A 24,609-nucleotide genomic window follows, 5' to 3' on the forward strand; every position below is an offset into this window, starting at 1 on the left:
GTAGCTATATGTCGATTCTACGCGACACGTCCGAAGATGTAAGCCAAACAATAGTGAGGCGGAGTGAGTAATCAGGAGTTGCGTGGCACTCAAACAAAAGACGAGTCGACAAGATTTATAAATCACGTAACTCCGGATTCGCTTTAAGTAAAGGTATTACTGTATTTGAAATTTCAAAAGTTATTTTAAGAGAAATGTAATAAGTCAAAAAACTGACTTAAATCACAAGTTTATTTATGAATTCGCAAATAATCTAAACTGGGAATTAATTAATATAGAAAAATTATATATTTCCAACATCATTTATTGAAAGACATATCAGACACAAGCAAAATAAAATTTGATTTTAAAACACCAAGTATTAGACGAAGAACTCGTAAATAATTTTTCAAACTTGCTGGACTGGAATAAAAAAGCAAAATTTTTAATTTTGCTTTTTTATTCCAATAAATATAATTCCTAATTTACATACATGTTACCGCTAAAGCTCGAAAGCCATTAATGTGTACATTACCTAGCTAATCTCCAGATTAACTAGGGTGAGCCGTTTACATGCAGAATCAAGAGTTTTCCGCATTTAACCTAGGTATTCCGCACATTAACTGCTTCCGTATCGTTAAAGTTCAAAAGTTTGTTTTTCTAATTTCCTTTCCCTACTACTTCCCAAACAAGACAGAGCAAAAACTGATGCACGCTCAATTTTAGCTGTGGTTCTGAGTAAAACAGAGGATAGCTTTTATAAACTTGGTACTAAAACGGGTATTTTAAAACAATTGTATGCAAAATCTGAATTCAGAGTTTGCGAAGAGAGATTTTTAAACGACAAAAGATGTCCCTGCTGTAGAAATATGTTTACGTCGAATAGCAATAAAACAATTCCTTGGTACTGACTGGGCAGGGTTTCAGAAAGTTTGACTAAAAATCTAAGTGTACTACAATTAGGTGGTCTTGTTCAAAAAAATTGCTATGTAATTCAAAGTGTCACCAATCTTTAGATTGCTTTAATAAGTAAGTACAGTTTTATCATATGTTTTGCAAATTCATTTCCTTAATTGTAATACAGTAATATTTTAAACCGTTTGATTTTTATATTACAGTTTTTTAATTGATTGATGATTGAATTTATCAACTAATTTGTTCATTGTTTGATTCTATTAACTTTTCTTTATATATCGAAAATTGAATAAATAACATTATGTTAATTTAAGCGTACAGAAACGTTGCTGTTGTTCCAGCAAAGATCTTATTTTCAGTTTACCGAGTGCCTAGTAGGTAATGTGCAGATTACCTAGATCATCTGCATATTACCTAGGTAATTTGAGAAATGAAACAATTTTCGACGGACCACCCTAGTTAATCTGCAGATTAGCTAGGCAACGTTCCACAAGCTTTCAAGGTTTAGCGGTAACATATATACTTTTAAACAATAAATTTGTTTAAAAGTATATACATAAAATAGATATGAGAATAGCTTTAAAATAGGAAAGATTAAAAAACTGCACTCTTTGTGAAATAAAAGATTATTTATATTGGGATTCAGTGTTTTGTTATTAAATACTGAACGAAGTTTTTATTCATAATTTCAAAAACCATTTTTTTGTGTGTTCTTTTGAAATATCAGAAACTAAATCAGAAATATATTGCTAATAATTGACAAAGTTTATTAGTTAATGTACGTCATGATACAGTCAGTATAACATTCTTGATGATAGGAAAATTCAGAAAAACAAAAAAAAAAAAACTAATACAAATCATATTTCTTAATTTAAAAAAAATATACCACAAAATGTTTGAATCTAAACTACTCATGTACAATACTTAATAATAATAGATTTTTATCATTAATATAACAAACATAATCGATAAATTTAAATATTGTACACCTACAATACGTTTTCAAAGTCAAAGTCATCAAAATATTTATTCGTCGATGTCAAAATCTTAAGTAACATGAAAATTACGATAAAATGTTAACACCAATGAAATAATCATTTCCTATTCAACAAGAAAATTTATTTTTTCAAAAATAGCATAAATGACAGAAAGGACAACGGGAATGAAGAATAACGCATGAAAAGCTGTTTCCATTGCAATAAGAATTACAATTTTTGCAAATATACAAAGAAAATATACATCAGAATATAAAATCAATATTCCTAATCCCGTGGTCAATGATCCTTGGAGTATTGGAAAGCCTATACGATATAGAGAATCTTTTAATTTTTCGTTTGGTGTTTTGCTTGCTGACATGACATAAGCATACGAAACATGAGTAGGATAATTCACGCTGAATCCCACACACAGAATAAGGCTGATCATTGATATAATATCCAAGTTGACTCCCCATAAAGACATATAACCTAAAGTTTCTATCATTGCAGATACGACAGATATTGCAACAATAATTGCGATTAATAAATTCGGTACAAACAATAGAAATATTACTGTTATTAGCACAGCAGTAATCCAAAATAATTGTTTAATCATTTGTCCAATGATGATTCCTTGTTCAATCATACCTGACTTAACACAATGCACTAGTACAGGAATGTCGGATTCATCGGCAATTTTCAATAAATCTTTTAATGTCTCTCTTTCTGAGTGTGAAGAATTCAAATTCTTTCCCATAATAAAAAACCTACTGTATAAGATGTCGGTATTGTTACTGTTAAAAACGACATCATTCGAGAGAGACTGGGCTGCTCGGATATTAAAGAACACATCGCGAAGTCCATCGATAAAGTCTTGCTTGTTTGACATATTGTAACCTTGCAATGAAAATTTTGCTACCGGACTTTTCTGAAATTCTTTGTAGAATTTCAACCAAGACACAGTAAATTCTTTTCCAGCAATATTTGGATGATTCTCGAATTTAGTCAACACAGTTTCTATCGACATTTGTACTTTTATATCTGAGTAATCCAACGTTTCATTAATAATTATCTGAAAAGGATAGGAGTAACGGGTAAAGTAGTTGTAATTAATTCGAAAACCTCGTGTAATAAGAGAATCTTTTGGAAATAGACTCTCATATTTAATACCATGTTCGATGTGAAATGTACCCCATATTCCAAACGATAAATTAATTGTGTAAATTATAATAATAATCAACTTCACTGAGGTATTGGATAGCGTTTTTCCTAATAAATCTCTAAAAATTGCCATAGTAAATTCTTCTTCTGTGTTTTTATTTTTTTCAAGATAATCATCATTTTGTTCTGAAATAAAAAATCTGGAATTAATATACGGTTAACGAAATAAACTTTTTTTGATATTCTGATTAATATACGGTTAACGAAATAAAATTTCTGATATTCTGATTAATATATGGTTAACGAAATAAAATTTCTGATATTCTTTTTACTTTAACGCGATGAATAGTTTAGCCTTTCTCAAACTATGGTTCAAGACTCAATATTGGGTTGCATTAAAATTTCAATGGGCAAGCTATTACTGAAATATTTTCTATGAACGGAGGCATCTTTCATCTATCAACGGAGGCATCTGCCTCCGTTCATAGAAAATATTTATCAACAACTTTTTTCCTATAATTATTTTCAAATTAATATAGACTTCTGAATTATTCATAAACAGTATTATTCACAGTTGTCAGCCTTAAATTTATAGTACTTAAATTTTATTTAAAAAAAAATACAATTGAAATACGTTATATCTTACAAACGAAATTAGTTTAAACTGCTGTTAATGGAAATATACTCAATTCTACATTTTATACCTATCAATAATGATATAACCATATAACCAACACCTTATTAGTTGCTGAGGGAGTTTATTAAAAACGAACGTTTTCGATCTACTCAATAGATCATCATCAGGTTAGAACATTTAAAAATGGAATACAGCATAAAAAGAAACATCACATTCAAAATTCAAAAACCGATAACATATCAACTAAAAAGAATAAAAACTGTGCATGATACATAAAATGTAAAAATAAATAATATACTACTATAGCTAAACATTAATACAATCCACCATAATCAAATAGAAGTTACTAAGTTTCCTTTAAAGCGATTATGGATTATATTTCGGTTCACGAGCTACTTTTAAGCTTTTTAATGGCAAACTTCCAAGCTAAGGGAAGACCTACTGCGTCTCTGGCATTAATGCATCTTTCACCAAGTTTGCTGATGTATATTTCCCTTTTTTTCGGCAGTTTTTGCTAAAGTTGGAGAGTGTACTTGTCTGACAATTTCTGCTTCCGCCCAGCCTACCACACATCCTTAAGATTGAGCTATGTGGGCCAATATCGTTGCGTTAGATCTTTTTCTAACATCATACTTATGTTCTCTGATCCTTACTCCGAGGTTTCTCGTTGTAATTCCTATGTAATCCATTTTTATCCCTAACTGTTGGTTCTTGTAGGGGATTCTATAAAGTCCTGCTTTATCTTTATTTTTAATATCCCCTTTCCTGGGCAAATTCCGCAGATCTAACAGCCAGGCTGATTTGGCCTCTTTTTTAAATTTGAAACGACAATATAATTCACTTATTAAGGCCAAAAAGAGGAGATATTTTTGTAATTATGCATTACAGTTGGCTGGTATTAGAGATTCTAAGGCCTTTTGGTTTCGAGTAGGTCGTTTTCGTCGGGTCAGGCGTACACTAGACCATGAGATTTCCTTGACCGCTTGGTTTATTTATTATCAAAAGTTATTTAGTTTAAATACATCGAAATTACCTCCGATTATGTCACTACCGATGGCTTCTTGTGTTGTTGATCCTATTTTGGATCTTCCTATTTCTGATTCAGAGGTGAATACAACACTTCAAAAAATGCGGATTCGTTCTGCTCCCGGGGTGGATAATGTTTCACCGTCTTTAATTGTTTACTCAAGGGACACTTTGGTTCCTTACTTGGCCAAGTTATTTAATCGGGTTTATGACACTGCTAGAATCCCGAAACAGTGGATGGAGGTAAAGATAAAAGTTATCCATAAAAAAGGTCCACTAGATGATCCCGCTAACTTTCGACCAATATCGTTGTTGCCTGTAGTTCGAAAGATATTTACCTCTATTTTGGCAAATAGATTGAGTACTTGGCTAAGAGAGAGGAGTTTGATTCAACCTGTGCAGTTTGCTTTCCAACCTCGGAAGAGCACTTTGAGTAATATTTTGATTCTCCACTCCATTATTTGTAGACAACTTTCAAAGAAAAGACAACGTTTACTTGCAGCGTTTATTGACTACGAGAAAGCTTTTGACAGTGTTGTTTTGAAGATTTTGTTATCAAAATTAAAAATGCTTGGAATCTCAGATAAGTTTATTGATATTATTCAGTGTCTATTTTCAGGTTTGAAAGCAAGGGTTTCCACTAGTGCCGGATTTACTGATGCCTTTTCATTGGAAAAGGGTTTGCCACAGGGTGATTCCTTAAGTCCGATATTGTTTATTTGTTATGTTAACGACATGGTACACGTTTTTGATGATTTAAGTAAAGATTCCATTTCTCTGGGAAACTACGAAGTCCATTTACTTCAATTTGCTGATGATACAGTGGTGTTATCCACTACCCCGATTTATCTACAAAGAAAACTGGACAGGTTATATAATTATTCCTCTAATTTGGGTTTGCGCATTAATTTATCAAAGTCGAAAATAATAATTTTTAGACAAGGTGGAAGGTTGAGGAAAGCTGATAAGTTTTTCTTAAATGGTAGAGGAGTCAGTATTGTTAATGAAGTAATATATTTGGGGATTCGTCTCTCAGCTACTGGCTCGTTCCAAAATTACATTTCTTACGTTAAAGGTAAAGCATTTTCCAAGATAAATGTTATTATAGACATCTTGAGAAAGGTTAAAAACAGCCATATGGCTTTATGTAAGAAACTTGCCGCCTCTCTTTTTACTTCGAGTTGGTCTTATGGTTTGCCCTTTTGGGGGCCTTTTTGCTTTGAAGATATTGACTCTATAGAACTGATGTTCTTTCGTCGTCTTTTTGGTCTCGAGAGGTCGGTCCCATCGTATGCAATCAGATCAGAATTGGGCCTTGAGTTTCCTCGGAAACGCTTGATAAAACTGACCTTAAATTTTCTGACAAGCATAATCTCTGACCCATCATCTTTGGAATGCGAGGCTTATTTAACCTTCAAGAAGTTTCCATCGAAAAGATCGTTCAAATACTGTTGGTTTACTAAACTGGAGAATCTATTTAATAGAATAGGTTTTTCACTCTCCTTAATAGATTCCTCTCCAGATGTTTTGAAATATTATGCAAATACAATTTTACAAGAGTTTGATAATCTTTTCTTGAGAGAAGAGGGGGACAGGATTCTTAAGGCTAAGTATCATTTATGGTATCCAGAAATATTAGACAACAATCGGTGTTTTTACATTTATTATCAGCAGTTACCGTTTATTGTTAAGAAAACGATCATACAGATTCGTCTAAATAAGTTTCGTTTAATATGGAAACACTTGTGTATTGACCTATGTTCATCGGAAATGTGTCCGTTTTGTAAGAATGGAAATGCGACTTTAAATCACTACATGTTTGACTGCGAGGATTTTGAATATCTGCGTCTATCAACACTGCCTAATAATGTTTTTTGTACTAATAATGTTTGTAAAAATCCAGCAGATAAAATTCATGGATTATTCTCCATCAACGACTCATTTGAGTCTATATGGAATAAATATAATTTATTAACCAAAGTTATTAATGTTACCCCTCCTCCTAAAAATTAATTTTATGTATGGAGTTTTTAAAAAAATAAATAAATAAATTTTTAATATCCCCTTTATCATTTCTTAAAATCTTGTACAGATTTGGAGCTCTTTTCATTACCAAGTAGAATTTTTAAATCCCACAATATCCTTCATGACGCCTCCTAAATATTTGCTGAATGTAAACTTTGTGTACTTAGGACGCTGTCAAGATATTTTTTTTATCGCTCGCCTCAAATTTTCTAACAATGCCAACAATTATGCTTCTTTTATAACCTAAGGTTTCCGCTATCTACATAATCCTTTCGATCTCTTTAACTCGGTCAATAACGTTATTGCAGTATAGATACACCCTTCTAACGAAGGCACGAAAGGCTGCTATTTTAAAACGATATGGGTCATAGGACCTTGCCGGAATGTAGAGTGGGCTATGCGTTGGTTTTGTGAACACACTAGGGGATACATGGCCTTCCCTAAAGACGATATTAATATCCAAGAAATGTATCATTATGGAAATTTTCTGCTCTAGCTTCAGGTTGAGGCCGTCTTCATTTTCGTTGGTTCTTTCTATGAAATTACTAATTTCTTGATTGCTTCTCCATATTACAAAGATATCATCCACATATTACTTGTAGTTAATAATGTGATTTTTTATCGGAAGTTCACTGTCTGATGTTTAAAAACAAAAGTATTTTATCTGGGTCTTTCATTCGTTCTTGTGTATTGTCAGGAGTAAAAATGAATAGCAATAGGAATAACAAAGTTTTTGAATTGTATTCAAGATTGAAATTCCAAAATCACACGGGAGTAAGATATAAGTTTACCCATACCCATAAAATGTATTCTCACGTCAAAACAGATTATTCAGAAATCAGAATTCGGAAAAACACATAAGTGTAATCGACGGAGTGACTTTCAACTCTTAAGAATTGACAAAAAAGGTTCTTGTCCAGCTTTGCATTAACAAATTACGAGTATGTTGTCGATTTTACATGATTTTTTCCTCAAAGTTAAAAATTCCAGTAATTTTTGCGGGAAAATGTTTGCATTTACGTGCATTTGACATTTTATTTGTGATTAAACAAAATAAAATTGAATTGTATTAATTAATCTAATTTTCTTTATTTTGACCTTTTCCACACCTTTTCCTATATGCAAACCGTCTTATAATCGAATAAATTCGGTATTTAATATTTTTATAAGTTCATTTAGTACGCAGTCAATATGACATAATTTAATTTATGAAACACAATATTTTGTTAAAATAAATATCAACTTACCACATCTAACAAATTTTCCAGAACGAAGATTCCCCTTCTCTCTGTATCCACTCAACGCCAAACATCCTCCAAAAAACGTTATCTGGTATACAAAATTAAACATTATGCAAGTTGCAGTGTAATAACTGAATATTCGAATGAATGGGAAAGGAGCCATCATCCCGATGCAATACGAAAAAAAATTAGTGAGTGAAGTTAAGGTAATGGAAACTCCCGCTTCACTATATGTTTCTTCCATGCGTCTCTCAACTGAATATTTAGGATTACTGATCCTCCAACATCCTATTAAGACGAATGCATCGTCTATCTCGGTCACTGAAATACATATAATACATACTTATTTAATGTATTAGCTCTATCTTTACAACACATTTGCACAAAAGTGATTCACTTACCAAGGACTAAAAATGGAATGGTAACGTTCCAGTAAGTGCTTTCTACACCCGATGCAGCCATTAATCCAAAAGAGGATACAACAGCCAAACCAGCGTTGATCACACTTGCTAATCCAAGAAGAGGTTTGCTTCTCACCCATTTATTACTCATATTGAGAAATGTCGAAAGTGCAATCATAAATGCCACCAAACCTCCTATTTTAGGTTTTGTTTTTTGAAATTCAGTCTGAAATCCTTTTTTTGTAGCTAATGGAGAATTTGGAACGACGTTGATATATGTGAAATGATATTGTTGAATCGTGTCATAAACATGATTGGACCATTTATCAAACAAATTTTTTTTTATTTCATTTTTATCATCGGTCAAGTATATTATCGTAATGGCGTTTACTCTGTCCACAAAGTTGTGATTATCCTCAGTAACACCCCCTAAATTCATAAAATAGGCTTTATAAGTGAAAGACAAGAAATCGATATCTAAAGGATACTTAATTTTTTTTCTCTTTTGAATTATAGAATCTATTCCCACTTCTGATATCACCTCGATAATTGGATTTTCAAAGCATTTTTTGTGCATAAGAGTGCATATATCCCGATATTGTATTAATTTCCCATGAGTTTTTAATGTTATATTTTGTATAATCTCATCGACCAATTTCACTTCTGAGAGAACGTTTTTTTCAAACATGTTTCCTTTATCTTTCTTCATCAGGTGTATTAACAGACAATTGGGAACGTCAGGAACTCTTATCTGATCAGAAAGTTGAGACGAATTATACGAAAAAGTATTTTCTACAAACTGCTTTATGCTAAAACGCTTTCCTGAATCCGGTGTTATTTCAGTCTTAATGGATGGCAATTCCTTGACAAATATCGTAAGAGTTGTGGACAGAATTACGGGTAAAAGGATAAAATAGTATGGATATCGACCAACAGTTCGTCCTAATTTTTTGAAAAAGTAGCAATGAATTTTTCTTATGCAATCGAGTTTCATTCTGCAACTTCAGTATATGTATGGAAAATGATCTTAGTCTGGTTATCTGAAAAATACATAAATGTAAATTTGATCTTATACATTATATCTTATGCTATTATTTTATGTAAAAATACATCTATATTTTTGAAATTCGTTCGGTTGTTAAAATAACTGTTAACAGAAGACAGTATAGAGTTATCCTTCTCACTGGTGAATAGGGAGTTTCCTGAAAATTAGGAGGTCTACGAATTAAAATGTATGGAAATAGGAACCAGAAACAATAGAAGGTCTCATCTTTCCAAAAATCTAAACAACAGTTTTGTAGAATTTATTTTTAATTAACCACAATTAAACAATTAAAGATAAGAGCGGGTATTGTATCGTCTACAACCTCTACTACTTTTTAGTTTAACCCACTCGTTGGAGTGTACAATATACACCTCAGTAGCAGTCAATTGTGTTTAGAGAAAATGAATTTCGCGAGTTTGTATTTATTCTTGAATTTGTATTATATTTAAATATTTCTTCTTCGGATTTTGTAACCTTTTCAAGAAAATATTTTTAGATGATCCGCTTCCATTTGTAGTCAAATCAATTTACATCATTTTAGGAAGAAAGAATGTGAAAGAAAAGATCGACTCTTCCAGTGTTAATTTTGTTTCAGTAATTGAAAAATAATGTGAAAGACTCCAAATTTTATTTGTGCTTAATAACCATTTTTTGTATTATTTATATTTTATTCTTGAACGTTTATATTTTTTAAATAAAATGTTTAATCTTTTTAAAAACGTCGTTCTTCATTACCATTCAATTAGTTTAGTGTTATTTACTAATTATACTTGTTTACTTTTGTGATATAATTATTCAATTTATTTGTTTTTTACTGTAAGTTAATTTTATATATTTCGGCTTCAATTTGAAAAATTTGTTGACCAATAAATTCCTACTTTCGTCTGTCTCTCTGTCGATAAACTCGAAAACAGAAATTAGATAAATAAAAGATAAGACAAGATATGAAACTCTTAGGGGGGTAAGAGTCCTGAGTAACTATACCGAGAACTTAAGAAACAAATAAGAAGTAATGTTATTTCAATTCAAATCTTTTTTCCGAAATATAGGGGAGATCGGGGCAACTTCGGCAAGCGGGGCAAGTTTGTCAAGCGCTTTTTTTAAAAAACAAATTAAAAGGAGACTTTGGTTATAGGTTAGGCAGTTGAGTTTTATTGGTGGCTTGTTGAGTGTAGTGTTTTTATTGTTCTCCAACAAGCGTAGTTGAATTATCANTTAAAAATTTTGCTTTTTTATTCCAATAAATATAATTCCTAATTTACATACATGTTACCGCTAAAGCTCGAAAGCCATTAATGTGTACATTACCTAGCTAATCTCCAGATTAACTAGGGTGAGCCGTTTACATGCAGAATCAAGAGTTTTCCGCATTTAACCTAGGTATTCCGCACATTAACTGCTTCCGTATCGTTAAAGTTCAAAAGTTTGTTTTTCTAATTTCCTTTCCCTACTACTTCCCAAACAAGACAGAGCAAAAACTGATGCACGCTCAATTTTAGCTGTGGTTCTGAGTAAAACAGAGGATAGCTTTTATAAACTTGGTACTAAAACGGGTATTTTAAAACAATTGTATGCAAAATCTGAATTCAGAGTTTGCGAAGAGAGATTTTTAAACGACAAAAGATGTCCCTGCTGTAGAAATATGTTTACGTCGAATAGCAATAAAACAATTCCTTGGTACTGACTGGGCAGGGTTTCAGAAAGTTTGACTAAAAATCTAAGTGTACTACAATTAGGTGGTCTTGTTCAAAAAAATTGCTATGTAATTCAAAGTGTCACCAATCTTTAGATTGCTTTAATAAGTAAGTACAGTTTTATCATATGTTTTGCAAATTCATTTCCTTAATTGTAATACAGTAATATTTTAAACCGTTTGATTTTTATATTACAGTTTTTTAATTGATTGATGATTGAATTTATCAACTAATTTGTTCATTGTTTGATTCTATTAACTTTTCTTTATATATCGAAAATTGAATAAATAACATTATGTTAATTTAAGCGTACAGAAACGTTGCTGTTGTTCCAGCAAAGATCTTATTTTCAGTTTACCGAGTGCCTAGTAGGTAATGTGCAGATTACCTAGATCATCTGCATATTACCTAGGTAATTTGAGAAATGAAACAATTTTCGACGGACCACCCTAGTTAATCTGCAGATTAGCTAGGCAACGTTCCACAAGCTTTCAAGGTTTAGCGGTAACATATATACTTTTAAACAATAAATTTGTTTAAAAGTATATACATAAAATAGATATGAGAATAGCTTTAAAATAGGAAAGATTAAAAAACTGCACTCTTTGTGAAATAAAAGATTATTTATATTGGGATTCAGTGTTTTGTTATTAAATACTGAACGAAGTTTTTATTCATAATTTCAAAAACCATTTTTTTGTGTGTTCTTTTGAAATATCAGAAACTAAATCAGAAATATATTGCTAATAATTGACAAAGTTTATTAGTTAATGTACGTCATGATACAGTCAGTATAACATTCTTGATGATAGGAAAATTCAGAAAAACAAAAAAAAAAACTAATACAAATCATATTTCTTAATTTAAAAAAAATATACCACAAAATGTTTGAATCTAAACTACTCATGTACAATACTTAATAATAATAGATTTTTATCATTAATATAACAAACATAATCGATAAATTTAAATATTGTACACCTACAATACGTTTTCAAAGTCAAAGTCATCAAAATATTTATTCGTCGATGTCAAAATCTTAAGTAACATGAAAATTACGATAAAATGTTAACACCAATGAAATAATCATTTCCTATTCAACAAGAAAATTTATTTTTTCAAAAATAGCATAAATGACAGAAAGGACAACGGGAATGAAGAATAACGCATGAAAAGCTGTTTCCATTGCAATAAGAATTACAATTTTTGCAAATATACAAAGAAAATATACATCAGAATATAAAATCAATATTCCTAATCCCGTGGTCAATGATCCTTGGAGTATTGGAAAGCCTATACGATATAGAGAATCTTTTAATTTTTCGTTTGGTGTTTTGCTTGCTGACATGACATAAGCATACGAAACATGAGTAGGATAATTCACGCTGAATCCCACACACAGAATAAGGCTGATCATTGATATAATATCCAAGTTGACTCCCCATAAAGACATATAACCTAAAGTTTCTATCATTGCAGATACGACAGATATTGCAACAATAATTGCGATTAATAAATTCGGTACAAACAATAGAAATATTACTGTTATTAGCACAGCAGTAATCCAAAATAATTGTTTAATCATTTGTCCAATGATGATTCCTTGTTCAATCATACCTGACTTAACACAATGCACTAGTACAGGAATGTCGGATTCATCGGCAATTTTCAATAAATCTTTTAATGTCTCTCTTTCTGAGTGTGAAGAATTCAAATTCTTTCCCATAATAAAAAACCTACTGTATAAGATGTCGGTATTGTTACTGTTAAAAACGACATCATTCGAGAGAGACTGGGCTGCTCGGATATTAAAGAACACATCGCGAAGTCCATCGATAAAGTCTTGCTTGTTTGACATATTGTAACCTTGCAATGAAAATTTTGCTACCGGACTTTTCTGAAATTCTTTGTAGAATTTCAACCAAGACACAGTAAATTCTTTTCCAGCAATATTTGGATGATTCTCGAATTTAGTCAACACAGTTTCTATCGACATTTGTACTTTTATATCTGAGTAATCCAACGTTTCATTAATAATTATCTGAAAAGGATAGGAGTAACGGGTAAAGTAGTTGTAATTAATTCGAAAACCTCGTGTAATAAGAGAATCTTTTGGAAATAGACTCTCATATTTAATACCATGTTCGATGTGAAATGTACCCCATATTCCAAACGATAAATTAATTGTGTAAATTATAATAATAATCAACTTCACTGAGGTATTGGATAGCGTTTTTCCTAATAAATCTCTAAAAATTGCCATAGTAAATTCTTCTTCTGTGTTTTTATTTTTTTCAAGATAATCATCATTTTGTTCTGAAATAAAAAATCTGGAATTAATATACGGTTAACGAAATAAACTTTTTTTGATATTCTGATTAATATACGGTTAACGAAATAAAATTTCTGATATTCTGATTAATATATGGTTAACGAAATAAAATTTCTGATATTCTTTTTACTTTAACGCGATGAATAGTTTAGCCTTTCTCAAACTATGGTTCAAGACTCAATATTGGGTTGCATTAAAATTTCAATGGGCAAGCTATTACTGAAATATTTTCTATGAACGGAGGCATCTTTCATCTATCAACGGAGGCATCTGCCTCCGTTCATAGAAAATATTTATCAACAACTTTTTTCCTATAATTATTTTCAAATTAATATAGACTTCTGAATTATNTATGCAAAGCTTTTTTTTCAGTTTACAGCAGTATTTATTACACAAAATTTAAGTAAAGCTTAACATGCCGATCTTGCCCCGATCTCCCCTAAGTAATTGAAATGGGCAAAAATCGTGAAAATTACTGCATTTTCTCCTTCTTCCTCTTCTGGGAAAAACTACTCTAGGAAAAACTACTTCATCTAAAAACTCAAATTTTAAATTTGAGCCTTTCTCGTTACCAGTGAGGTACCAGCGAAATTTACAGACCAGTAGGTAATAGGGATTGTATACCGGTTTACCGATTTACCGGTTACCGATAAATTGACAAAAAAACATTCGGTAAACTTACCCGTAAATGTCAAAAGTTTACCGGTAATTCGGTAAATGAAAAATCCATACTAGAAACTTCTATGTAGAAAATATTGTGTTTATAGACACTTAAATGGGCTAAAGGGACATTGAAAAAAAAACAGGTAAGTGTAAGCAACAATATACCTCATTATTAATTTTATGTGAGATAGTTTTTGTTTAATTTTAATTTAATGATCATTCGTCCAAATTCGTCCAACAAGTGTTAAATCAGAAAGGGTATTATCGGGATCTGGATTATTTTGTACAAAAATTAGATCAAAATTAGGAGATAAGACTATAAATAATTTAAGTTTCTTGAGAAGTTAATTTAAAAAATGGTAATGAATAAAATGGTATTAGGTACTATATATTATTTCTGTTGTATTTTTATTTTTCTGTATTATTTTATTTCTGTTATTTTTATATTTATTATTATAGTTTTTTTAGAATAACAATTTAATTTATATATTTTTTATATTTGATATTTTTGAAATAAAAATGTGAAATGGAAATCATAATGACTTATTTTTTATCATTTTAATTTTACTTTTCAAGAAAAAAATTTACCGGTAGTTTACCGGTAAACCGGTATTTTAATTTTCATTTACCGAATTACCGGTGAATGAAAATTACCGGTAAATTTACAATCTCTATTAGGTAAAACTTTACTGGGCTTTCCCGAAGAGCTATTTCAGTTTAATAACTTCATTTTATGCTCATAAAGATAAAAAACAATTAAATTTTATTCAAAACATTATCCTTAATAACAAAAGTTTAAATTTATATCAATTAAAACTTTTAAAAACAATTTTTCTGTCGGCAGTCATTTTAATGAATTTTATAATTATAGGCCTAAAGTAACATATAAATTATCTATTTGTACTGATGACATTCTTCTCCCAAAGCTTTGGTAGATTTTGGACTTTTCGAGGTATTTCAGTGGAGGCAGTTTTGTCACGCGATATGATAGTCACACACGACAATGCTCGCTGTTCTATCTGTAAGAGGATAGCACAATAAAGTAAGCACAGAATTATTATTAGAACGATTTTCTCACTTATTAGAAATGAAAAATACCCCATTAAGAGAAAATAGTACCTTAGCAAAATCATCTGAAAAAATTAAAAATCTACAATTAAATTCGAAGAGACCGACTGTTTTCGTCAGTTCCGGAGAGCGCTATTTGAGCTGACCTAATTCTGACAACATGAGAAATTCTGCATATTCTATTCTAAGATTTTAATATTTTGTGTTCCATTCATAGTCTCTAATCATGTGATTGTCAGTTACAAAGTGGGCATTACACTTGTATATTCAAAGAAACTAACGAGTGGATAGAATACAATGATACTGTAGTAGCTAAACATATATGGACACGCAATGCAAATAACCTGTATGTTCTTATTTTATGAAAAGCCTAATTATTATAGCTTATGACTTCTGGAAATTAATAAATAATACATTAAAATAAGAGTATCTGTATTCCTTTCGAAATAAAAACAGTTTCGATCGTTCATTAGTCAAATAAAACAGCAACGAGTTGCTCAACTTTCTCGGCAACATTTAAAATTTCGGTGGAGCCATCTGTTATAATATTTCCTTAAAAAGTATTTTTATACTTTTCACTATTATAAAATGACTAAAGCTTAATTTTGAGGGTAGGGATGAGTTTTATATAAAAAAAAAATTGAATATGCTAGTAACGACTAAAATCGTTTTTTAATCCGATTCTACTGGAGATAAACACGGCCCTCATTATAAACCCACTCCGTCAATTTTTAATTACTATAATTTATAGTCGTCAATCCTCCTAAAAACAAATCATCCTGCAAAATATCAGAAATTTTCGACAAAAAGCTAAGGAGTTATAAAGCTTCAAACAGGATGAAAAAAATTGTGCCACAACACACACACACACACACACACACACACACACACACACACACGGAAATTATCTTGAAAAGTTTTTTGCATTTTTAAACGTTTCAATGTTCCCCAGTGCCAAAAATGTAAAAAAAAAACTTGAAGGTAAGTTTTGACCGATTATATACGACCCTCAGTTATATTTAACAGCCAAACAAGTAAGAACAATTGATACTCAAACAAAAACATTTCAGATGTAAAAAATTGAGCCAAGTAAAAGCTTATTACAATTTAGACGACAACTTCTTTATATCTTAAATGTTTTTGTGTGGATAGAAACATAAGTTATTATACATTTTCGGAGTTAGCAAATTCAATAAAACTAAAATAATTTACATTTATTGTTTATAATATGGAGAGTAAAAAAATCTTAAATATTTTGCTATGAGTACAACATAATATTTTAAATAGAAACGATAAAAGTTTTTTTCTAAAGTTATAAAGAACTAAAACTCACTTTTCGTTTAACTCTAAACGAAGAAACAGTGATACCCGGACAAAAAAAAAAAAAAACAGCAACAAAGAAATTAGATGAATACTTTCAGATTTGTTATTTTCTAAGTGTTTCTGAAAATATAACTAAAAAGTTCGGTAGAATTTATATATTAATAATAATCATCTTCCAATAATTATAGTTATAGAACATGGAATTTTATATTCCTTGAGGAATATAAAGTTTCATGTTTCGAGAGGAATATAAAATTTCATATTTTGTGTGGAATATTTTATCAGATATTCCACACAAAATATGACAATAAATCAAACTTTACTTTTAAACATAACAACCAATATATGTATTTAAACTATTAAATAGTTTTGGTTTTTTTCTGGCTAGCATATAGAATTTCGTTTTTTTTTCCTCTATACAGTGGAACCAGGGTTCACGAATTTAAACCGTTCCGCGAATCCGTTCGTTAACCGAAGCAATTTTTTCCATAGAAATTAATGCAAATAACCCCATAAAAATATCGGATAGCACATGAAATTCTTTGAGTCGCGATCTCTTTTCATAAGGAAAAAGAAAGAGATCTAAAGTTGATTATCTTACTCTTTTAATCAAAATATTTTTAAATGCGATAGTGCAGTGTCGTTCATTAAATTATTGACTCTATTTGCCACAACTTCTCGATAAATTCCTGCACGTCATTCCATTTTCTGCAAATTTTTTTGATCTCAACACTGGTGATTTATTCCCTAGCTCTTCCTCTGACAAATGCTCTTTTCGTAAAATTTTCATCTGTTCTTCCTGTATGGCAACCAATTCTTCTGTCGTTAATTCATGTTGATAGTCTTTCAGCAACGTCTCCACGTCTGCGACATCTACCTCCACTCCCAACTCTTGCTAATGGAAACGATTTCATGAACTACATCAGAAGAGCTCTCTTCAAATTCCTCAAAGTTTCGCTCTGGGACACAAGTTGGCCAGGTTCCTCCAGGCCAATTGCAAAGTGCGGTGAGAGACCTCACTCCACGCTTTGTCAATAAGGTTGATACAATGCAGGATGTTAAAATGCTCTTTCAAAAAAGCTATAAGAGTTAAGTCGGTATCACTGGTAACCTGAAAACACCTGGTAAACGAAGATTTGGTATACAGCTTTTTAAAATTGGAAATCACTTGCTAATCCATTGGTTGCAGTAATGGAGTTGTGTCGGGTGGAAGGAATTTGACCTTGATAAAGTCATGTTCACTATCCAAGACTTCCTTCAAATATGGTGGATGTGTTGGAGAATTATTCTTTAAGAGAAGATATCTAAGAGGAAGGTCCATTTCCTGAAGATAATTTTTAAGAGTAGGAGCAAACACTTCTGGGATCCAATTTACGAATAAAGTCCGAGTTGCCAATGCCTTGCTATTTGCCTTCCATTGTGCAGGCAGTTTGGACTTTATCACATTTTTGCTCTTAATTAGAAACACGGGAACTTTCAGTATTGTAGACTAAAAGTCGCTTGATTTAGAAGTCACACTTGCATTAGCGCAAAATAAAACAGTGAGTCTGTCCTTCATGTACTTGTGCCCGAGAAGCGCTTTCTCTTCTTGGGTTATGTACGTTCCTCAAGATATTCTTTTCAAGAATAGACCGGCCTCGTCGCAATTAAACACTTGATTTGACACGTATCCTTCACGATTACAAACTCTGCAAATTCACCTACAATTGCTTTTGCTGCTTTTTCAGTTGAACTTGAAGCCTCCCCATGCCTTATGATACTGAATGCCAGTTCGTCGATAAAAAAAAAACCTATGAAACCACCCTCGGCTCGCTTTAAAGTCCTGCCTGTCTGCACTTGCACTGGGTTCATGGGTCAACAGGTCATTGTATAAAATTTTAGCCTTTTCACAAATTATAGCTTCACTAACACTGTCTTCAGCAAGTTGGTTTTCATTGATCCATATTAGCAACAGTTTTTCAACTTTATCTAAAGCTTTATATCTTTGTTTTAATATCACATTCACTCCTTTAGCCACTTCGGCAGCCTTAATTGCTTTTTGTTGTTAATAATTGTAGAGATAGTCGATTTTGTTACATTTTATTCTTTAGCGATGTCAGAAACACGAATGCCATTCTCGTATTTTGCAGTAATTTCTTTTTTTAATGCTACACTAAAACATATTCTATTGCCACTATCACTTTTCTCTTTTTTCAGTGCCATATTGATTAATTATATAAATAACAAAACTAAAAAAAGAAGTTTAGCACACTCGAAAAAGCAATGCTTACCTCGCACACGCCTAACAGAAACCGAAATTTGTGAGATTCCAGAACGGCTGAAAACTGTAATTTAATATTTACGTGTTAAAAGCGAAAACACTATTGTTTAGTCGGACCAAGTTCATGTTAGTTATGTAAGGGAGAGGTAAGGAAAAAAACTGTAGTTGTCAAAACAAATGCGACGTGAAAACGAATGACGTAACGGATCAGGTGGATCAGGTGGAATGTCCGCAAGGAAGATAGAACTCTGACAGAAGAGCGTATAAACAGTCGATCTAGGTTAAATTTTCAGAAAAGGGGAAAGTTTTGACAGGTATAAAAACATCTCGTACGATCGTTAAAGTACTAAAATGACAGATAGCAGAAACAATGGGCTAAATTATCAGCGCAAGGCTTATATGTTTATCAACAATCTCCGATCAGAGTCGACGAACAGGTGTCAAATAAACGCCTGGGAACAAATTTTTCTCGTGACCTGATCTGATTTCGGTTTTCAACTGGAGACAAACAATCGGGAAGCAAGGGATGGGATGCAGGACTAATCCTAAGATGAGATTCAAGGAAGAAATACTATAAAAACCACAAATCTCACGGTCAAAAAGGTCAAAACGCAGTTCTGCTAAAAATTGTACTGCGATTAATCTGTCTCGTCATCATCTGAATTAAGCCTGAAGTCGTTCCCGTTAAAATTTGTGTTGTGTCTCGTGGACCTCTTCAGTCTCCGAAGCTCCATCACCTACCATAGCTTCTGTGACTGAGTGAACCCATCTCGTCTGCCCGGGGCTACGATTAATCATCTTGCACTATCGTAGGATCTGCGATACGACGCTCCTCAGTGCGGGGGGAAAATATTGTAGATAAACCATTTCCAACCAACTCAAATTTGTAATATCTTCCCGTTCTAACAAACGATTTTCACTGTAAAATACTTCTCATCTTTGTCTCCTCCACCATTACCACCAACGTACGAATGGACCCTAGACCATCACCGACGCGCAATTAACTTATTTCTGCATAAAAGACGGCAAGCTTACAAAATTGACACAAAAAACCGCTAAGTTCGTTATCCGAATTTCGTCCGTTATCCGAGACAAAATTTTTGTAAAATAAAAGTTCGTTAACTGATTTGGTCGTTAACTGGAGTTCCACTATATTTGATATTTATTTGCATTAAGTTTATGTTTCATATTTTTCACATATTGTAATAAAAATAAATAAAAACAGTATTGCATAGTTATCACGAATAATCAATTATAAGTTACATTATATACAACAACAGAAGGAAATGCTATTGTTATCTTAATTGTTATAAGTGTTAGTTCTTTTAGTTTATCTTAATGGATGTTTTATGTCGTGAAACACGTAACGTGTTTCATTTGACGACATAAAACATCCATTAAGATAAACTAAAAGAACTAACACTTATCATCAAAAGATATCACTTGAATAATAAATTTATATTAACTATTTTGCAAGTGATAAAAACATAACAGTAAATGACAAATTACAAATTTATGATAAATTATGCAACAAAGAAAATGTCTTTAATTACTAACGTTATCAGCCTATAGAAAATGGCTATAACGTGCTCAGCGGAGATAATAAATTTGTAATTTATTCTCTACTGAGCACGTTCCAAGTGCAGTAGTAAATGTTAACAAATAGTAATACATAAAAACAACTTAATTAATAAAAATAATATAATAAATCATGAAATTACTATTTATATTTGAAATTTTGTAACTGCACATTGCCTTGATTATCATATTAGTAAACAGTTAAGAGCAACTATATTTATATCGAGTTACTACTAAAATAATGTTTAACTTTATAATGAATCTTCAATCAGTTACCTGAGAAGTAAAACAAAGCTGTTGTATTTTCTTCACAATCCACCTTGTGTTCAATTCAGTAGTACTTGTAGGCCTATACATAACAAAATGACGTATTAATTATGGATTAAAAATAAAATCGATAGAGTTGACATTTACTTAGTTATTAGCATAAAAACTTTTTAAATAGTAGAAAATTTTGTTTCATTATCACGCAATCGAGTTCCAAGAATTTAGTTTAATCAGTATTCCTATGGAATCTGGGTTACATGGCAAGTTTTTTCGTTTATTTTTAAATATATTTAATTAGTTAAAAAATCCGTTTGTCGGTCCGATAAAAATTTATTAAGTAGCTTTATACAATGTTTCGAGTTTTATGTGTTTAAAAATAACACAGATGTTTAGTATTTATATAATATATAATTCGATTTAAATCTATAAAGTATTTTTTTCAGTTCTTTAAAACATTATTTATTTGTTTAAAATAATTTTAGCATGGATAATTAAAAATAATAAATTTTAAAAACATTTTTTAAATGACACTACTGCATTATTGTCAACAGACTTCAAGGATAATTGCTTTAAAATATAATAGAAAACGTAAATAATTTATTTATATGTCCTGAAGGTGGGATAAATCAAGGTAACCTTGATGTCTTTTTTATTTATGGTGTTATTAATAACTTTTTTCCCTCCTTATAAGCCAAATACACTTCACTAATTAATAAGTTATATGTTTCGGCTATTTTTCACTTTTCTTTGTAAAAAATATATTTATACATAGAGAAATCATTGCCGAATATTTTTATTAAACAATGCAAATTTTACAAATTATACACGTGTGTAAAAATAAAATTCGAACACGTGATTTTTCTCTAAACCTGTTCTACGACTCTCGTCATTCGATGTATAATGACTACTTGACCTTTATTAATTTTCACGCTATAAATGTTCTGTTCTTACGTTAATAATTAGTTAACTGTTTTAGTTTACTACTGATTCTAAAATATATCACTGCATATAAAATATGATATAACAGAGTTGTTAGTATATAATATTTTCACCTGTATTGAGTAATGTTATTAGGAAAATTAAATTTTTGCCAATCATTCGAATATAAAAAAAAATCGTAATTTTACGAACGACTGTTTTTAATAAAGAACGAACAATTATTTATTGTGACATCGTTACAAGGTCGGACAGATATTTATAATTAAATTTTAACTTATTTAACTTAAAAAAATGCGCTCTAACTGAAATTAGTAGTGTCTTTTCTCTATACATAATACTTTTTTTTAACAATAGAGTCGTCCGGTTATCCGTCTAACAATTTTCAGAAAAAAATTTTGAATTGGAATGACTTGACTTCTTGTTCGTGTCGAATGTTTGCATAGAGTTAATTAATCCGGGCTGTCCTCCCATGAGGTATCGTCTCGGAGTTCACTTTCTTAACACCTCTCTCGTGACTTACGAAAGATGGCGGACAGACCGACGACATAATTCTTTGACGTTGCAGCTCAATTAACCGATCGATATTGACTTTATTTTGTGCATGCACCCTGCTTAAATCATGTCAAAAATTATTCAGTATTTCTTTAAAAAGTATTTTTCATATTTAATTTGTTTTTTTTGTATCTTAATCTACGTTATTAGCCAACATTGAAATAAAAATACATATAAATGTATGTGATATTAAATTATTTAAAGAATAAAATCGACATTAAATTACGTAAATTCAGAAAAATAAATTTAAAAAATGTATAGAATTTTTTAGTAATTGAGAATTTTTCATTAAATTTACAGAATTATTCTTTCTCAAATAATAATATTCTGAATAATTTTAAAATGTTTGTAGACAGACATTAATTCATTTGATTTTATCTACTGGTATAGGGGAGATCGGGGCAACTTCGGCATGCGGGGCAAGTTTGTCAAGCGCTTTTTTTAAAAAACAAATTAAAAGGAGACTTTGGTTATAGGTTAGGCAGTTGAGTTTTATTGGTGGCTTGTTGAGTGTAGTGTTTTTATTGTTCTCCAACAAGCGTAGTTGAATTATCAAGCAAATTTTCATTTTCGTTCAATTCCATATAATATTTTTTTTCCATTTATATTGAATTGGCAGGTTTTGTTATAATTCCATGATAACGAAAGTTACTTTTCCTGTTAGAAGGATGTAACTTCAACTTATTCACGTGGCCAGATCGTGGCTTGGCATTCTGTTCTCAGGGTTGTACTTAATGTTTCGAAATCATGACTAGCGGGGTAAGATCGGCAACATAAAGCCACATTAGAAGCAAAGGATAAAAATCAAACAGATGATAAATGAAAACATGTTTGCATTTGTTATTCATGTATATATGTCTTTGAACTTGCATTTCGTTGTAATAATATTAAATGGGTGTTGGATTTGTATTTCTTTGTTTTAATAGTGAATTCCAACTTATACATTGTTAATAACATAATTTTATATACGTGCCTATCTTGCCCCATTACTGTTGCCCCTATACCAGGGGCAACTTTAATAAAAATAATTAAAATAATTACAACTTTACAAAAAGAGAGAAGTTGCCGATCTTGCCCCTATACCCGGGGCAACTTCGTCAATTTCTCTCTTCTTGTAAAGTTGTAATTATTTTAATTATTTTTATTTCCAAACTGATTTTAACCAGTTCTATAGTAAGGTAACATTCCAATAGACAATATGCAAAGCTTTTTTTTTCAGTTTAGAGCAGTATTTATTACACAAAATTTAAGTAAAGCTTAACATGCCGATCTTTCCCCGATCTCCCCTAATAAATATTTCTATTATGAAAAGCTTGAAAATTTGAAATAAGAAATAAAAACGTGCTCAAACAAACGATAAAATTAGTAAAAATTTTTCTATATTAATTAAAGCTTTTTATTTATTATCAATCTGACACGTGAAACAAATTCGTGAAGAGAATATTAAATCAAGCATTCACTTTGTGCTTGCAGCAATGCATGTACAGACTGTAACGAAACTCTAAACACACCTTTATTTATTTAATTATTTAAATTTAATTTATTACTTAACAATAAAAGTTTTATAAGATGACTTTATATAATAAATTATTTATTTATACGACGTTTTATAATAAAGATAAAATAATTACATCATTTATACAATCTTTTTTTAGATTTTGACTGTAAAAAAATTATAAACACGTTATTAATAAATGACAATAAGGACAGTCAGACAAACAGACCGATTTATTCCTTCTTGCTTAAAACTGTTCACGATTCCGATTAACATCTCGAAAGTCCATTCTTTAATGAATTACGTAGTTTCTACGAAAATTCCTAAGAGCTAGAGCGCTTTTCTGACTTCACACAACGTAGAGGCCATATTTGTCTTTGACAGAATTTAGCTACACTTTCTTATCATCCCTACTTTACGCATCCCTTACTATATTTTCAATAATTATCATTTGATAATTGTTCGTTATAAAATATAAAGTACGATATATATATATAGCATTTTATGTGGTGCGTAATCGAATGTGATTTAATTCTTTTCTTTGTAATGCAATAGTTTAATGTTTGATCACTTACCTAATCACAGGTTAATGCTGTAATATGCAGGCAATGTCTTTATAATTATAGAATGTTATAGAACGTAACCTACCCTAAGAATAAACGTTACGCGGGCAAAGTAATAATCTGAATAATAATAAAAATACATTATATTCGTGAATTGAGAGAATAAATTACAATAGAGAAGCGATAAAAATTACAGAAAAAAATTTATTTTATTATAATTATTTTACTTACTTTTCTGTTAATGGTTCCCTCTACATGTGTTTAAATCATGTATGTGAAATACTACAGCATCAATTTGCAATTATTATTGGAAGAAAATAGGCAGTTATCCAATGAATTTATCGATAAAATTTTATAAGATACTTATTATTTATTACATCAGTATATTTCGTGTTTAGTTTTGAATAAGATTTTAATACGTTCATGAATAGAATAACAATTAGATCAAATTGACAAGAACTTTCATAA

At 30.7% G+C, this 24,609-nt stretch overlaps 2 protein-coding genes across 3 annotated transcripts in view; both read right to left on the reverse strand.

Annotated features, from left to right (window-relative positions):
* Nucleotides 1-1,810: 1,810 nt before the first annotated feature.
* On the reverse strand, nucleotides 1,811-24,459 carry LOC111635164 (patched domain-containing protein 3-like). 2 transcript variants are annotated; one of them, XM_023380040.1, is made up of 5 exons: nucleotides 24,373-24,459; nucleotides 20,602-20,674; nucleotides 8,363-9,402; nucleotides 7,968-8,282; nucleotides 1,811-3,218 (listed from the first exon to the last, which is right to left on the reverse strand). In XM_023380040.1, exons 3-5 carry the CDS (start codon nucleotides 9,354-9,356, stop codon nucleotides 1,996-1,998), a joined length of 2,532 nt encoding a protein of 843 aa, XP_023235808.1. In that variant the 5' UTR covers nucleotides 9,357-9,402; nucleotides 20,602-20,674; nucleotides 24,373-24,459; the 3' UTR covers nucleotides 1,811-1,995. The 2 variants fall into 2 exon arrangements, with proteins under 2 accessions (XP_023235808.1, XP_023235818.1); XM_023380050.1 differs by lacking the exons at nucleotides 20,602-20,674; nucleotides 24,373-24,459 and adding an exon at nucleotides 16,498-16,547.
* LOC111635152 (patched domain-containing protein 3-like) overlaps nucleotides 12,010-24,609 on the reverse strand; it is a 30,757-nt gene continuing 18,157 nt past the window's right edge. Inside the window, exon 4 of the mRNA XM_023380029.1 lies at nucleotides 12,010-13,417. Within this exon, the coding sequence (XP_023235797.1) occupies nucleotides 12,195-13,417 (1,223 nt within the window). The 3' untranslated portion in view covers nucleotides 12,010-12,194. The remainder of the gene's footprint in view (nucleotides 13,418-24,609) is intronic.

Source organism: Centruroides sculpturatus, unplaced genomic scaffold, assembly GCF_000671375.1.
Source record: "Centruroides sculpturatus isolate CEXI.00-Female unplaced genomic scaffold, Cexi_2.0 scaffold108, whole genome shotgun sequence".
NCBI classification, from domain to species: domain Eukaryota; kingdom Metazoa; phylum Arthropoda; class Arachnida; order Scorpiones; family Buthidae; genus Centruroides; species Centruroides sculpturatus.